This window comes from Sinocyclocheilus grahami, unplaced genomic scaffold (genome assembly GCF_001515645.1).
Source record: "Sinocyclocheilus grahami isolate Dianchi unplaced genomic scaffold, SAMN03320097.WGS_v1.1 scaffold530.1, whole genome shotgun sequence".
Lineage (NCBI taxonomy): Eukaryota > Metazoa > Chordata > Actinopteri > Cypriniformes > Cyprinidae > Sinocyclocheilus > Sinocyclocheilus grahami.
The window spans coordinates 709,680-727,748 of record NW_015505709.1 but is presented as its reverse complement, the minus strand read 5'-3'; the positions used below and the strand labels follow the sequence as shown (position 1 = coordinate 727,748).

The following is an 18,069-nucleotide window of genomic DNA, read 5'->3' as shown; positions in this document are numbered from 1 at the left end:
AGTCTGCTGCCATCAGGGAGGAGACTGCGGAGTCTCCAGGCCAGGACCAGCAGACTGAAGGACAGCTTCATCCATCAGGCTGTCAGGAAGCTGAACTCCCTCCCGACCTTGCCCCCCCCCCCTCCCCTCTTTTGCCCCACGCACCACTGAACTCTGACAGACTCTCCCCCTCCCCCCTCCCAAATACACACACACAGACTGTCACGAAGAATTGACAATAAAGCAGACTTGACTTGACTTGACTTATGTTGCAATTATCCTGCTTATTGTACATACAGTATAAAATAAAAGAGGTTTATATCAGTAGTCCCATATTAATAATTGTGACCATAATTTGTTTACAATTTATAGAATACACACACACACACACATACATATATTACTTTTACTCTCTACACAACTCTGTATACATTGGATTGATTTTAATAACTTTAATGTACATGAAATTGTGCACCAAACACTAGGAATATACAAGTATTAAATCAGGACTCGGTATCGGCAGATACTCAATATTCAATTACTCGGATCGAATCGGGGGCAAAAAAAATTGATCGGGACATCCCTAATTAAAACAGTTTTTCGTGAGAGTGCAAAACTCAGTGAATTTGTGCTAAACAGTGACTGACTGCTATTAAGCCCTATTTGCTTGCTTTCGGTGTATAATCAATTCACAATTAGAATAAAAAAAAAAAATGTTCATGCTGCTAAGAGAACCAATAGACCTTAGTCAGAGTAGCGGTAATTTTTGACAGGAATGAAAACAAGGTTGTGAGGGAAAAAAGCACAATGCATTTAATGGATTGTACGGTTGTTTAACAACATACCATTCGTTCAGGTGAAAAAACAAAAAACTTTTAGCAGACAAAAACTCCAAAACACTTTGGAAAGTTGTGAGTCTGTGCAAATTGTGATCTAGGACATTTATGCAGTGCATGAAATTGTAAAAATACATCTATTCCTCACAGCCTTATCGGTGTTAAATTCAATTTGGCATCCAACCTAGTGTTAGACGATATGGTCATTTTTCATATCGTCATATCGCCAGCCTGCGAGATCGCCGATACACGATATTATCGTGCATAGGTGGGTGGGGCAAGAAAGAGACTCTCAGTACTTGTCATAGGCTATTTCATAACTATTGGTGTTTTAAACCGCGCATGCGTGAGACCTATGGAAGCACCAATAATCTAAATAATATACTTTCAAGCATACCGATAAACTAAAATGTTAATATAAAAATATTTTAAACCGCTAGTTCATATATATTCGGATACATCAGTCATACATCACTATTAGAACCGTGCGTCCTGTGACAAGTTTGCCGCATCGGGGCATGGGAGTTATCAGTCTAAAACGTCTGCAAAATCAGCCAACGGTAAAAATCAAAAGTAGGTTTATTTTAAAGACCAACAGTTTAACACTAAATATTGGACATAATCGAACAAGTTAAATATAAAAGTATTGTAAAAGGTAGCCTAAGTTCATAAATTTGGAGTAAAGTTAAGGGGCCGTTTACACGACAACGTTTTCAGCCAAAAACTGAAACTTTATGCGTTTTGCCTGTTCGTTTACACGACAACGGCGTTTTGGGGACTGAAAACGGATATTTTTGAAAACGGGTTTCAAAGTGCAAGTTTTTGAAAACGCCACCGTTGTCGTTTCAGTGTAAACACCCAAGTTTGGAATCTTTGAAAACGGTGACGTCATGCGCGTGTGTAGTACGTGTTAGGTATGTAGACATGCGCAGTACGTGTCGATTTTAAAGTGTGAACAAACATACACAACAATGGCGGAGTACATGGTACTGTTGTTGCAGTTTAAGAGTTTGCTAATGCTTCTTCAGCAAAGTGTGGATTTACTTCACCAATATTACAACCAACAGCGGAGACGCATCATATACACACGGCAACAGATACAGTTTACTAACAAGGTGACAGCGCTAACTACTGGCCAGGCATACGTAATACAGCATTTTTGGCCGTTTTCGCGGATATGTGTAAACGCAAATATACGTAATAATATATACGTGAAAATGTTGAAAACGCAAGGGAAAAACTTTTCAGTTTTTGACTACATCGTTGTCGTGTAAAAGTACCATAAATTAAATAGATACATCAGCCATACAGCGCTCTGGACCACGCGCCCCACGACGAGCCCTGTTAGACTGATAACTTATCGGCATATTTTTATAATAACGATGATGAAGAATATGCATCAATATTTTTTGTTAATGTGCTGCAAGGGTGCCCAAACTCGGTCCTGGAGGGCCGGTGTCCTGCAGAGTTTAGCGCCGACTTGCCTCAACACACCTGCCGGGAAGTTTCTAGCATGCCTAGTAAGAGCTTGATTAAGTGGTTCAGGTGTGTTTGATTAGGGTTGGAGCTAAACTCCGCAGGACACCGGCCCTCCAGGACCGAGTTTGGGCACCCCTGATGTGCTGTAAAGAAAACAAAATGCTGATGACGATGCAGTTTTCGGCACTCTCATTCATACAGCTGTTCAAGAAAAGATAATTTGTAAATATAGGTTTATCACCTTGCAGTTCAATTTTGATGTGGGCTTAGTTTTATAGTCCGTTTTTAAAACATTTCCAAAGAGGACGAGAAGTCTAATCCTCATTTGTGCATGAAGTGCGCTGCTGAGGTGAAATAGCGGGGCAATTTGATAATAATAGGCCGCCTAATAATATTTATAATAATAATAATAATTTAATACATTAATAGGAGAAAGAGCCTAATATCATCTTGACTATCGACAAAGACATCTGCTATTGTCGATACACAATACTATCGTCTATCAGCACAACCCAGATCTATATAGCAGACATGAGTTCTTTCATTCAACGTACGGCCTTCTTTTCTCACGCTAAAGGCTCACAAGTGCTCGAAGAGTTTCCAGATGCAGTGTGTGTGTGTGTTTGGGATATAGATGTGGTTTTCCAAGCGAACGCCCTGCTAAATCAGTCATGGGTGAAACTGAGTTTGCTGCCTGGAGTCAGCATGTGTAACCAATCGCTGAGTCATCGAGTTTACTTTTCCCAAACAAAAAAAAAAAGAGATTGTGTGACTGCTGATAATTAATACTTTTCAACACTGGGAATATTCTTGCAGTTCAAGGAATTTGAGTACACTGATGCAAATGCTCAATCTCAGATTCCACTGCTATAATCTTTTATTTTCTTTCAGATTGACTACTGTCATGGCGGAGCAGATTATATCTAGTTTACTGAATAACGACATCACATTTAATAATGCAGACATGGGAGTACAGAAGTTTGTTACCACTACAGAAACAGTGATGAGTGCTTGCAATGCATCGGCCAAGCATTTTTATCTGAATTTGCATACTAATATATTTCAGGCCTCAACAGAGGCTCAACACTTCTCAAATGATGACAAGTGTTTTGTTCACAAGCATACAACTGCTTGCCAGGTCAAAGTTTAGTGTGTGTAAACACACAAGAAAGTACACAGGGGAACAGTATGGAAGTCAAAGTACAGGTTACATTATGCAACATTTGATATAATATAAATAACCACAACTCTTCATTTCACAACAGTAGAGTTAACGCTGACATCTTGTGGCTCTTTTTAACATTACACATTTTTTAATGTACAAATATAGTATTACTACACTGCCTGGCCAAAAATAAAAAGTCGCCCTCTGGATTTAAACAAGCAAATACTGAAGAGTCTAGCACAGAATCATTATTGTCATGATTAATATGTTTCTGGCATGTTGTATGTTTGGCAACAATTTGTTTAACCCTAACTGATGCAGTGCGTAGCTTTTTTATTTCTCAAACAACCATGTTTCACTGTAGCATTGTTTTGACACAGTTATGCAACATCACAACATTTATTTCGATCCATTTATACATTTTTGCCCAGGATCTTGTATTGACAATGGAAGAGTTGAACCACTCTGTGAAGTCGACTCCAGCACATCCTAAAAAACTTCAATACGGTTAAGCTCAGGGCTCCCAATTCATGTGTGAAAATGATTCGTCATGCTCACGGAAACAGTATTTCAGAATTCGGCTCCAATTAATCTTGGCATTGTCATCCTGGAATATGGACACGGGATGGTTGTTCAAGAAATGAAAAGCTAAACACTGCATCAGTTTGGGTTAAAATAATTGTTGCCAAACATACAACATGCCAGAAACATATTCATGACTGCAATAATGATCCAATCCTAGAAAATTCAGTATTTGCTTATTTAAATCCAAATGGAGATTTTAATTTTAAATGTTTTGGCCAGGCAGTGTATATTGCTGCTATATTAGGTAACTGTACAAATAGTATTTTAGTATTTTGTAATCTTTATTAGAACTGATCCAGAATAAAATTCTAAACTCACCTAATGTGGTGCCATCCTCTCCCATAATGCACTTCATTGAAGTGATAATCTGCTGGGTGATGGGTGGGGACATTGAAGTAGCATAAACTGCACTGTGAGAATGTAAGCGAAGGTAATCAACCAGGTCCTTCAAAAAAAAAAAAATTAATAATAATAATTAATTAATTAAAACAAAATAATAAATAAAAATGATTACATAAGAATCACGACTTAAGATAAATGTATACTGTAATCCTGAATTACAAGCATATGTAATATTGAGAAGCACATTTTTTGCCGGAGTCACTTTGTATCATTATTAAAAACAGGCAGCAGTCCAGACTCGAACCAGCATGTGTGATTCTTGTGTGTGTGTGTGTAGTAATCTAATGTGATACGCCATTGACAGTAGAATTGGCTACAAACCTTCTTTCCTCCGATGTATCCTCCAGCAGCACCAAAGCTCTTTGTGAAAGTGCCCATCATGATGTCAACGTCACATGGATCCAGGCCAAAGTAGTCCACTACACCACTGCCTCTTGGTCCTAGTGCCCCTATGCTGTGGGCCTCATCCAGATACAGGTAGGCTTTGTATTTCTTCTTTAGGGCAATGATCTCAGGAAGTCGCACTATTGAGCCCTCCATGCTAAAAAGAAGAATGCAGGTGTACTATTAATGCATTCCCATAAAGGACTAGATATTTTTGTTTGAAAATGTTAAATCTTTTTATTAAAAAAAACACCAATCCTATCCTCCTCTGGCATTACAATGAATGCACATGTGGTAAATATGATATCATTATTATTATTATTGTTGGTTAATGACATAAAGAATGAAATGGCCTTCATCCAAACCAGAAAAAGGGTATGCAAACCAGCCTCCATTTGCATATGCTTTGCACAAAACAAATCAGGTTTCTGCTCAAGCCTGAAAAGACAAGTATACAGAGTGAAGAAGGTAGATAAAGATTTCTGCTATACCTGTAAATTCCCTCAACGAGGATGAGGATCTTCTTCCAGGGCCGGTGGATTCTAGGTTGGCCATGAACGATAGCATCCCGGAGCAACTTCTCCAGACTTTGCATATCTGAGAGTAATGTTTAGAAAGGAGCAGGCATCTTAATGTTATTGCGAATGCTGTTCTTAGCGATCAGGTTATAAAAAGTATGGCATATTATTGCATTTTATTCCTCTGAGGTTCAATTATATTAGATTTTTGTGGCAAAATGCCAATTCAGATACACTGATCACACATAATTAATTTATTCTGCAAACAAAAGCGTTCAGTAATGAGGGAGTTTCTATGTCTGAGCCACCCACTGTGAACTCATATTTGTCCACAATCCTATATATTAAACATCAAATATTATCTAACTGGTTGTGACTGTTTTGCAAAGCATTTTTCTTTTCACTGTGGGCAAAAAAATAGCAAGAACTTACTGTTGTGTTTAAATACACGGATGGTAGCGCCAGAGAGACGGGCACCCAGAACCAGAGATGCATGATTGAGCTCATCACTTAAGATCAGACAGCCCTAAGAGAAATACACACGTAGGTTAATTTAATGAAAAGCAAGAATGCATATAAAATAATAATAAACCTGTTGGCTAAAGAGTTGAAATGATACAAAGCAACATTTCAAATGTAAAAACAAATCAGTTTGCTTTCTTCTGTTACAGCTATAAAGGGGTCATGAACTGAGAAATATTTTGACAAATAAGAGGTCATCGTACCCCCCCCCCCGATAGTGAATGACTTTTCATCGACTAAAACTATTGAAGACTCCAATGACTAAAATGTGAGTAAGACCATTAAGCATTTTCGTCTCAAGATAAAGACTAAGACTAAATCAAAAATGCCTGTCAAAATTAACACTGCTCCGCAGAAGATCATCAACACCTGAGAGAGAGATGAATGCAGGTCTACACAAAAACCAAATGATAAAGATGCTCCGAAGACAACAAGACACTGTGCAGTGCCAAATTTTGGACAAACACAGCCTTTGCATAACCTTCCATCTGATCCCAACATTAGGAAAGAGTGGATTAGCTTTATTTTTAATGAAGTTCCAGACCGCATCAGTAAGGTCGTTTGCTCACTTCATTTCACCTCGGATTCGTTTACAAACAAGGCACAATTCGACGCCGGATTTTCTGAAAGACTGAAATTAAAAGACGATTCTGTGCCGACTATATTGGATTTGACCACACTAGTGTGAGTAACCGAGTGAGTTTTTATTACGTGATCACTATTGCTTTGTCTGTTATTACAGATCGTTTGATATGAACTGAGTATTTATGCGGTTTTGACCTAATTCACAGCAGCGTCCATCTATGAGGGCAAACATATACAACTGCTAGACAATCATGGAAGTAAACGCCCACTGCTGAGTCTACAATCCGCCACGCCTATTCAAACAGAGCGTTCCGATGAGAGGGGGTCAAAACAGGACAGAAAATAGCCCATTCCTGCCTCAATATTGTTTTTTGATGTAAAAATCTTGATAACATAAGTGAACCTCAGAGAACAGTACGAAATTTTTAAAAAATCATGGCCCCTTTAAATCTGCAACTTCGCTGGCTAACAAATGCATTAATGTGACCAGCTGGATATAAACTAATGCAAATAGATGGTGACAACCGTGACATTAAACATTTGGGTCAGTGTGTGGCGGGAGGAGCAAACGACAGATACAGTGGGTGTGGCGTCAGGCCTCGGAGAGGCTTTTATTTAACAGTAAATAAAACATAAAATGTCCAAAACGGGAATAGAGTGTCATAAGGGGAAATAGTGTCCAAAATAAACAGGGGATCTGGTGTCCTCGTTGTGCTGGGGAATTGTGAAGGAAAGGCAGCATTCAGAAAGGAGGGGTCCAGGTATGGGGCGGAGTCCGGCGGCCGAACACACTCCCCTCTCTGGTCCGGGGCGCGAGGGGCGGCGTCTTCGTCACAGTGGCTCATCTTCCCTGGCGCTTCAGGGGATTAACGGACTTGCGTGTGTTTTGGTCACATTGTTTTAGCTGCTTGAGGTAATACTAATGTTCGTGTCTTCTCAGCCTTGAAAGCAAACTGCTGATCTTTCTCCACTAATTCAACATCTAGTCAGCAAAGTAATTACGTAGTAATGATATGAAAACATGCACTATAGTATACTGTATACACACCGTTTTGTTGTCTGTTTTAAATCCACATTTGAAGTCTCCGCTCTGTGCAGTGAGCAGTGTCGTGTCAAAACAAACAGCATGTGGTGTCAGTGATTCTGCCTCTAGAGGCTGCTCTCGTACTGTATAATGACAGCGGAGCTTCTCAGCCGCTCCAGCAATGGACGCAACCCAGAAAAACTAGTGGCATGGATTTTTGCAAATAGCCGATATTTCCGGCAATCAACTATCGTTGCAGATTAATCGGCATATGACCTCTACTTTGAAGACCATTAAAGCATCTTTTACCCTGATTTTATCAGGATTTCCAGGTAGGGAAACAATATTTAATTTTGTATATGGGGGACAAGTTGGAATTCCTCAAAAGTAATCAAATCTGTTGTGAATGAAACCAGGAATGTGTGCATATATTCTAAAGCATAATGGCTTTCAATAACATATTACGTGACTGAGTTATGACAAATTTCCTGTGTGAGCCAAAGAAATCTGTGAAGGAACAGATATGATCATTGGGAGTATTTCAATAAAAGAACAAAAACAGAACTCCCGATCCACAATTATCTTTGCCACTTTACTTGGCTTTTATTTAAAAAGGAAATTCTTAGCATTCCATTCGACTTGATGTTTGTGTTTAAAACAACTTACTTTTCCCATGAGCGCAGGAATATTCATGGAATTTGTAGCAAAGCCCATTCCAAAGACCATGGATGACTCCACCCCTAAAAACCTGGCCACCAGCTTCTCCAGCTCTTCATGCTTATCAAGATTTCCTGCAAGAGAGCAAATATCTTAATGATGCAAAAACAGATTTGTATAATAACAGAACTGTTTCCTTCTTTTTATGTTGCCATTATGTAAACATCACACACCAGGGACACAATGATACAAATTAGATAAGAAATAAGTTTTGCATAGTGCCGCACATTTCTTTTCTACCATAAAAGCAAATCATCACCTGGTGGGATGAATGACTCAATAAGAACTGAATATATGAATAAATATTCTACGTGTCAGTGAGAGGGTGGAAAATTAGCATGACAAGGTCAAATCTTGATTAATTTTATAAGAGGACTTATATAAATATATGGTCCTTTAAAATCCATTAAAACCTACCCAAAAAGTGTCATATTATACCAGAGAAGTAGTGGCTGTAAACCCTGAGAGAGTGAGTAGTTATTACCTGTCTCTTGCCTGGAGCTGCACACCCCCACGCCATATTTCACAGCGCACTCAGAAGCAGCATCAGCGCACGTGCCGGTATTCTCAGCAAAGCCGAGGTAGTTATACGAGCCCATATTAATAACATCTTTCAGAACCTTTCCTGTGTGTCTGGAAGAAAGAACAATGAAAAAAACAAAAACAAAACAAGAAATAATAAATAAAAGGTTTTTGAAAGAAATGTCTGCATTTATTTTTGAGAAAAAATAAGAGTAAAAACAGCAATATAGTTAAAAATTATTACAATCTAAAATCACTTTCTGTTTTCAGCAGCTGTATTATAATTAAAATGATAATTAACATATCATTACAATTAAAAAATCCAAACTTCTGACAGGTAATTTATATACTCATTTGAATAATTTTATTTAATTTTCAGATTTGTCCTTAAAGGTGGGGGTTGCGATTTCTGGTAGCCAATGTTGACATTTGAAATCACCAAAACAAACACGCCCCTACCCCAAAAGGGTCTCGCCCCTATTTTGATAGTTCCGCCCCATTTAAACATGCGCAACCCAGGCAACGATTAGTTCTGTGAAACAAAGCAAAACCAATGTTACACCGTGTCTACACCGGACGCGAGTGGTGCGGCACGACAAAATACTATGGAACTCATTATAATCAGTGATGCTGTCTACACCATAGATATATATACATATCTATGGTCTACACTGGATGTGGCGTGGCACGACACGACAAATCCCCAACAGAAAACTGCTGCTGCGTTCTATTCATGACGTATTGACACAAATTTCAAATGATTTTCAAAGGCCGCTTTGTCACGTCCAGTGTACTAGACAGACTTTAGCTGTTGCGGCGCAGACACGGTGTTACTCACCTATCGAGAAGAAACAAAGCAACCTTGGCGTCCGATGGCAGGCCTTCCGCTCCTTGAGTTCTCTCCAGCACTGGAAAGCTAATCCGATATTTACACAGGTCCTACTTCTTGCCTTAAGCCTTCTTTTGTTCCGCAGACGTTTTCCTCTTTTGTATTTTATCCGTCATCTCTATCTTTCTGTCGCTCGGCTCGCTAATGTCCGTCCTGTGCACTGAACTCTCTCTCCTCCACATCATGAGTAGACACGCCCCTCACTGCTGATTGGCTACAAGTTTGTTTTGCTATTCGGCCCGAATCAGTTTTCTAAAGCGTTTTTGAAAAATCGCTTACCCCACCTTTAAATACTATGTACTTACATTTAAATTAATATTTGATACAATGCACTTATTGTGTATATACATGTTTTTACATGGTACTTGTATTTGAAAATACCGTCCTGTAATTACATCTGTCCTGTCTCTTGGACTGATGGAATAAGTAGTTGCTGACTAGTTTGGATATCAGGCTTTCTGTTAACAGGGTTTGGGTATCAGACAAAACCCCGCTGATTAGTTTGGATATCAGTCAAAACAGATATCTTCTGAGGGGATCTGGAAAGCTGGATCCAACATCCTGGTGTGTTGGCGCAGTGTAAGGCCCAATCCCAATTCTATTTTATACCCCCTCCCCGGTTCCCTTGAAACAGAGTGTCAAGGGGTAGGGGTGAAAATATTCCCCTAAGAATTGGGACACCACTACTATGCCGTCACACGTCATCATACGTCGTCTAGCTCCTACAATACACACACCTATACTGGTGTGCATTAGAGCCTTTAATTACCGTTCTATATTAATGCACTGCTTACACACACACACACACACACACACACACACACATATATATATCGGAGATCGCGCAGCTCACATATCCAGGTGAAAAGAAACTTGTCAACGCTGCCCCGCGACTTTTATTAATAACAGTTTCAATACTGAATCGCTACATTATATTTTCCAGCAACAAGAGGATAAAATCGCTGTTTTGTTTTTTTTTAAGTAAACTCACTCTAAAAAGAGAAACGCGTATACACGCATCTTTCATCTCTCTCTCTCTCGAATTGGCAATACTTAATGCCAAAAATGCTTACATTTATGTGTCTTTTTGTGCGCTCGGACAGCCATGTTGCCCCTGAAGCCGGTTTACGCTGAGATAATTCATACCCCTTCGTTTGAAGGGCTGTCTGGCCCTTCCCCTTACCCCTACCCCTCCAACCAAAAGAGAATTGAGACACCCCTACCCCTTCACGTGAACGCGCAAAACGGAGGGGTAGGGGAAAGGGGAAGGGCTAAGGGGTAGAATTGGGATTGGGCCTAACACTCACTCAAAGGTCCAGTTGTAGTCAGGTGTGACCCGCTCCACAAGGTCCATCTTGGCTCCAGGGACGCTGCGTATGGGCCTGTTCCAGTTGTCTCTGATCCTCATGTACAGATTCCTGGTGTAGAAGTTCTCAAAGTCCTGGTACAGAGGAACAAAATCCTGGGAACAGAGCATACATTAAACTTAAATTTGAATAATATCAATCCACAAATATGACTTTGTGTGATTTATGATTCCAGGCTGCATCACAACGTGTTTGCTCATTTTGCCAGAGGAGAACTGACCCCTGACTGAGCCTGATAGCTATATATAGCTATTTATAGCTAAACTGACTTCACATCACTGTTACGAAACTGAACTGAATCAACACTAAACTGACTCGAGGTAAATAACAACATGGTTATCTTCTGTAGACCTGCTAATAGCTGAATTTAATTAATTTCATTATTGATGGACTTTACTAGGGCTGCACGATAAATCGAAATGGAATCGAGATCGCGATTCGACAGAAGCTGCGATTGTCATGCGTATCTTTCAGTGAAGCACGGTTCTGTGATCAGCAGTAAATCTCCATCCAAAGGCCAAAGGGCGCTCTCACGCTGAAACTCCATATACACATCGCAGAAGAAACCCAGAAAATGCAGCTGAATAAACAGAAGATTCAACTGCTTTCATTGATTCAACGTGACTAATAAACACATGACTACAGCAATATACGGTTTATCTGAGTTATTATTATAATCATCCAAAGGCCAGAGGGCGCTCTCGCGCTGAAACTCCAAATACGCCTCGCAGAAGAAACCCAGAAAATGCAGCTGAATAAACAGAAGATTCAACTGCTTTCATTGATTCAACGTGACTAATAAACACATGACTACAGCAATATACGGTTTATCTGAGTTATTATTATAATTTTCATTAAAATAAAGTATATTTATAATGCAATGCCTTTATCACCACTTAAATACTATGAAATATGTTGTGTGCCTTATTCTGTGTGAGAAGCCACATCATCTCACAGAAGGATTTATTTCAAACACTCGACTGACATTATGAAGTGAATTTGGAGTAAAAATATGTTATTAAATGTGGTATTTTCACATGCTTTCAGATGGAGCAGCATTTACTACACAGAGCCGTAGTTCACCGAGAAGCTATGCAAACAGCTGTCACTATCTCGGACGATTTCAGAATCGCATCTGCGATTTTTTTGCGTAACTTGTCAGTGAACTACGGCTATGTGTAGTAAATGCTGCTCCATCTGAAAGCACGTGATGATGATTTACTGATAATTACAGAACCGCCATTACTATCAAAATGCGCATGACAATCGCATTCGATTAATCGTGCAGCCCTAGACGTTACACAGTTAATGAACTGAACTGAACCAACACTGAACTGACAGGAGCTGAATAATAACACTGTTGTCTTTTTAGAGCTGGTTTGCAGCAGAATATGAATTGGTCTCATATCTGTTTATTACTGTGAAGCTGCATTAAAACTAAAGATCAGCAGTCAGTTTAGCTGTTCAGGACAAACAAGGGACTCGTGAACAAGTATCACAAAACAGCAGTAAATAACCATTGACCATCTAGGTGGCAATGCACAGTTTTACGAATCTTATTTAAACTTGTAAACAAGGTCTCTAGTGTAAATACAGTTAACATCTGTTATGTGAAATACATTACTCAGGGCAGCATTAAATAAATAAAAGTCAGACAAGCACCACAAATGTGTTATAACCGTACCTTCTGTTCTTCTCTCTCTCTGGCCAGATGACATTTCTCAAACTTCCAGTCCCTCAGGAAGTCTCGCAGATAGCCAAAAATGGTAAGGATGCCGTAGCCCATGTAGGTGAGGACGGCAACCAGCAGCGGCGTCTCCTCAAACGACTCCACAAATGGCTTTTTATAAAGCGAAGTGCATGAAGCATGATGGTTCTGTGGGGGGGTGGGGGTGGGGGTGGAGGAATTCATATGAAGAGAATCTACATTGAAAAATGAATATCTAGTCTTATAAAAAACAGATAACAGTACAGTAGATTTTTGTCCACACTTGATTAAAGACAAATCATTTCAGTACAGGTGGAGCACTGAAAGAATATACATAGAGACCAGAATAATGCTGAAATTTAGGGATGGGCTCTTTTAAGTTGGGTCAATAATAAGCAACTATATAACAACACTTTGAACATTTTAGTAATTGCATAACAATACACCGGTAGCCACCCATACTCGCATTCTCTATGGAAAATGTGATACTGTAGTTGGGACTGAAACTGCTCACAGCTTTAAACATGACACCAGAGATGATCATAAGAGCAGAACTCCATTTACTACTCCAGTCAAGCAAATGAACCAGAGTTTGCCTTTACACTCACACTGCTTAACAGCAGCATGTGATCAAACTCATGCTTCTCTCAGCTGCATCCACTCTATAATCTGCCCTTCCGGTAAGGAATGGCTTGATCCCTTCTTGCGTAAAGCTCAGTTAAGTCAGGGTTAACACAGTTTGTGGCAGCACTAAGTGTGAAAGACTTTGCGGGAAAACCTCCATTGCTAAATACAGGAAAATCTTATATTTGTTCAGTTTCGAAGTCAGTCAGTCATAGTTCCTTCCTGAAACAAGGCAGACAAACCTTCTTTTAAGAAGGACTGGAAATGTTAACTCAAACTACTGAAACTATTTACAGTAGGTCTGGATTAAATATTTTGATGCTATTCATTATATATCCCTATATTAATATAGGACTACTTTTTCTGAAATGGTTTAAGAGACATTTCCCCCCAGACAAAGGCTACATTCAGAAAACAGGCAAAAGTGGCCCAAAATCTGTATGTATTTCTTTCTTTCTTTCCTTAACAGTGACTTTTCTGTGACAGATCTGTTCTATTCTGATTTGGGAATAGAAAAAGTACATATTTGGGAATATGTACACTTAAATCTGATATTGGCCAAATTTTAAAAACGTGAACAGCCAAAAATAATAATAATAATAATAAATAAAATAAACAAACACTAATAACAATACATGGTAATTAACAGCAATATTTAGATAGAAATAAATTTTACCAAAACATTTTAGTAAATAACAAATCCCATTTTTGAGCAAACAAACTGTTCAAAATCAATTTTTGAATCGATTAACTGAAACAGATTGTTTCACCTGATTAGCAGAAAAAAAATCTTAACTTTTTAAAAATTTTTTACTGAAATTAAAATATTTAATACTGTATATTATTAATAATCAACATACTGACAAGACCTGGTTTACATGGTTTGCATATGTGCTTGCACATTTAGCATTTTACATTTAATGTAACCTTTAAAAAAAACGATATAAAATTACTGCACAACTGACCCATAGGTCCCTTTTGATGATAAGGAACAAGAAAAACTAGCTTGACAACACGCCCATGTACTTGGAAAAGTTGTTGCTCCCAAAAGTGGCCCAAAATCTGTATGTATTTCTTTCTTTCTTTCCTTAACAGTGACTTTTCTGTGACAGATCTGTTCTATTCTGATTTGGGAATAGAAAAAGTACATATTTGGGAATATGTACACTTAAATCTGATATTGGCCAAATTTTAAAAACGTGAACAGCCAAAAATAATAATAATAATAATAAATAAAATAAACAAACACTAATAACAATACATGGTAATTAACAGCAATATTTAGATAGAAATAAATTTTACCAAAACATTTTAGTAAATAACAAATCCCATTTTTGAGCAAACAAACTGTTCAAAATCAATTTTTGAATCGATTAACTGAAACAGATTGTTTGACCTGATTAGCAGAAAAAAAATCTTAACTTTTTAAAAAATTTTTACTGAAATTAAAATATTTAATACTGTATATTATTAATAATCAACATACTGACAAGACCTGGTTTACATGGTTTGCATATGTGCTTGCACATTTAGCATTTTACATTTAATGTAACCTTTAAAAAAAAAACGATATAAAATTACTGCACAACTGACCCATAGGTCCCTTTTGATGATAAGGAACAAGAAAAACTAGCTTGACAACACGCCCATGTACTTGGAAAAGTTGTTGCTCCCATGGAGCGCAGAAGTGCTCTGGGCAAACATCCTCAGGTTGCAAAAAACAAAGCGCTGATCTCCAGTTACATGACAGAACACTGCAGTTATTTTCCATGCTTGTGTCAATACAAACAGAGACGACTAAAATGCTAAGCACAAGCAATTTATTTGATCCCATAACCATTCCTCTCAATGTCATAGGCTGCTAATGCTTTTCATGAATGATTAGAAGTGGGCACTATATAATAACCTCAACTTTTATTATTAAGTCATGAACAAACATTACTTAATGTTTAACAGATCAGTAATTATTTACATTTGAATGTGAAAATATTGGAAGATCTGAAGTAGGGGTGGGCGATATGACCAAAATCTTGTCATTTTATTTCACGGTAACAATATATATATATATATATTAGGGCTGCACGATAAATCGCATGCGATATTTAATGCGCATCTTGTCAGAAAGTCGGTTCTTTAATCAGGGGTAAATCTCCATCACCTGCGGGCTTTCACATTGAGCAGCATTAACTACACAGAGCTGTTGTTCACTGACGAGCTGCCCAAAAAAATCGCAGAACCGGCTTTACTGATAAGATGCGCGTTAAATATCGCATGTGATTTATCGTGCAGCCCTAGTATATATATATATATATCGGTTTTGCCGATTAATCGGCACCGATAGTTGATTGGCGGACTATTGGTTATCGGCAAAAATCAATGCCGATAGTTTTCTGGGTTGGGCACTTTCTCTTTCCCCTGTTTTTTTAAACACCGAACTTCAAACTCATTTATGCCACATTGTTCATTCTTGAAGCAAACTTATGTCCGTTTGGTGATTAAATAAACAGTTTAGACCGCTGCTTGAATTGAAAGTGACGCTTCTGGTGTGTGACTTCTCCGAGAACACGTCGCTGCGCTTTTGTCCAGAGTGTGACTTGCATTGTTTTTTTGATTAGATAATCATGCAGTGTTCTAAAATAGAAGCCCAGTGTGGTCCAACCTAGCTATCGGTAAAATCCACTACTCTAATACTCTAATATATATATATATATATATATTCATCGGTTTTGAATAACTATATAGTAAAAATATCTATATAGTGATATATATATATATATATCACTATATAGTTATTTTTGCTTTAAATAAGGTCTTTATGATATTATTTTTTTTTATATCATAGAAATTTAATAATTCTTGCCACCAGTGTCACATGAAACAGCAGTTCACCAGAAGTGCACAACACCGATAAAGATCAAGCACGGCTTCAGTTTGCAGGTCAGGTACAGTTTCTTCTAGCAGAAGGATGACACTTAATAAATTTGCTTAAGACAAAAAAAAATAATCTCTTCATATAAACAAAGGCTACCTGTGCTCTTTACATTCAAAATTAGAGGCAACCACTGCATTTGAATCCCAATCCAAACAAAGATGCTGAACACATGCAGCATGAGCAGTTTTTTTAATATAAATTAGATTGCATAATTTTAGATTGCATGAAATTTTAAAACAAAAACAGAATGCTCTGACTTTAGTTTTGTGAAACTATACTACATAAAACATCTGCACGAAACAAAGAGCAGAAGCTCTGAATGAGCCGCAGGTTCACTCTCTGACAGCAGGTGGCGCTCATGGAACAGCAGCCATATACAGCGTTTCCTTGGTTACCGCTGTAAACAAAGCAGCGCAGCGCTTATGAACGCTGCTTTAGTATGAATTATACAGAGGCGAGATGAAAAGGAAATAACGTATAAACATATCTGTATCGATTTTCAACCGGCTCGCGGTGGATCCTTACATCCCTATTATAGGATTTAGTATCATAGCTGTTAAGCAAAAGCAACAGGGCACTTTAGGTTATAGTGAATTTGCTATATAGTACATTTAGTCACAACTGAAGGGGCTTCAGGCACTGTAATGAGGAGACCATGATGGGCTTGTCGCCACAAGGGGCTACATTTCAATAACTATAATGCTTGTGTCAAAATTAGACAAATGTTCTCCAGCAGTGGTGTGTAATGTTGCATCTTCAGTTAGCATCATTCAGTCAATCGTGATTTGATGAACTAAAATTTTAATATCATCATATCATTCTTATTATTTTTGCCATCGTAATTTAATTGCCGCCGAGTAAAAGAAACAAACAAATAAACATGTCAACTAAAAGGGTTAACCGTGTCAAAAGACAAGGACATTTTTAATAAATAAGGTCTAAAAGGAATTTTTTTTTTTATGAACTGAAAGCCATTAAATAGCATTTCGTACATTTAAATCTGTGGAATATAACGGTTAAATGTTTGAACACATGAAAACTTCACAGAAGTACACACCCGAGCACCCCCTCCCTACACACCCACTTAAACCAGATGAACGGTCCTTTCCGAAATCACACTCGGAAACGCAATAAAACACCAATACGAAACAGAATTATTTCTATTCTAATTTAACTCATAGTAGCAGTCTAAGCGGCCCCTGTGTGTACCCTGGAGCGTGTTTCTGGGTGTATGTAGCGCAGGAGGCGGCCTCACCTTCTCCGCCGGGCGGCGGTATCGCTTCTGCTGGAACAAGCAGTGGTTCTTCACGAACCCATTTCCGCCCGCTTTCTTGTCTTGTTTCGTCCGGTGCACGGTGTCTCCATTCAGAAGCTTGCTAGCGGAGTTTTGCGTCATGGCAGGCCGGCGATGTGTGCTGTGTCTCCGGCTTCACTTGAGTAATCTCACTGGATTTCCCGTACCCTCCCAAACCGTCGAATGACAAACTACGCCCACTCCTAGATTACAGGACCGCACCTTCCACACGAGCTCACAGCCAATGAGCAACGCCGTGTGGGCGTGGCTTATCCATACATATTTATCGCCGCGTGACGTCATTAACGCACGTAAGCCTTTAGGGCGTGGCCCACCCCCACCTTCTGTCTGTACGTGACACATTACGATTTTTATTATTGGGTGAGTAATGGAAACTCTGACCTATACGTTAAACATCTACCTTAATGTAATGTGAGTTTCACGCTAGACACAGCACAACTGCACTTTTTTTTTACAAATAAGGTACAGAATTTGGAAAGCTAAAAATGTCTAGAAAATGTATTTTTCTGTGCTGTC

The 18,069-nt window shown here is 38.6% G+C and overlaps 1 protein-coding gene across 1 annotated transcript; it reads right to left on the bottom strand.

Moving 5' to 3' along the window:
* Window positions 1-2,896: 2,896 nt before the first annotated feature.
* LOC107555295 (serine palmitoyltransferase 2-like) lies at window positions 2,897-17,711 on the bottom strand. The gene is made up of 10 exons (XM_016238047.1): window positions 17,494-17,711; window positions 12,659-12,850; window positions 10,915-11,069; window positions 8,681-8,829; window positions 8,146-8,270; window positions 5,781-5,874; window positions 5,322-5,427; window positions 4,768-4,987; window positions 4,363-4,489; window positions 2,897-3,037 (listed from the first exon to the last, which is right to left on the bottom strand). The coding sequence occupies exons 1-10, from the start codon at window positions 17,632-17,634 to the stop codon at window positions 2,964-2,966; spliced, it is 1,383 nt and encodes a 460-aa protein (XP_016093533.1). The 5' UTR covers window positions 17,635-17,711; the 3' UTR covers window positions 2,897-2,963.
* Between the last annotated feature and the right edge of the window lie 358 nt (window positions 17,712-18,069).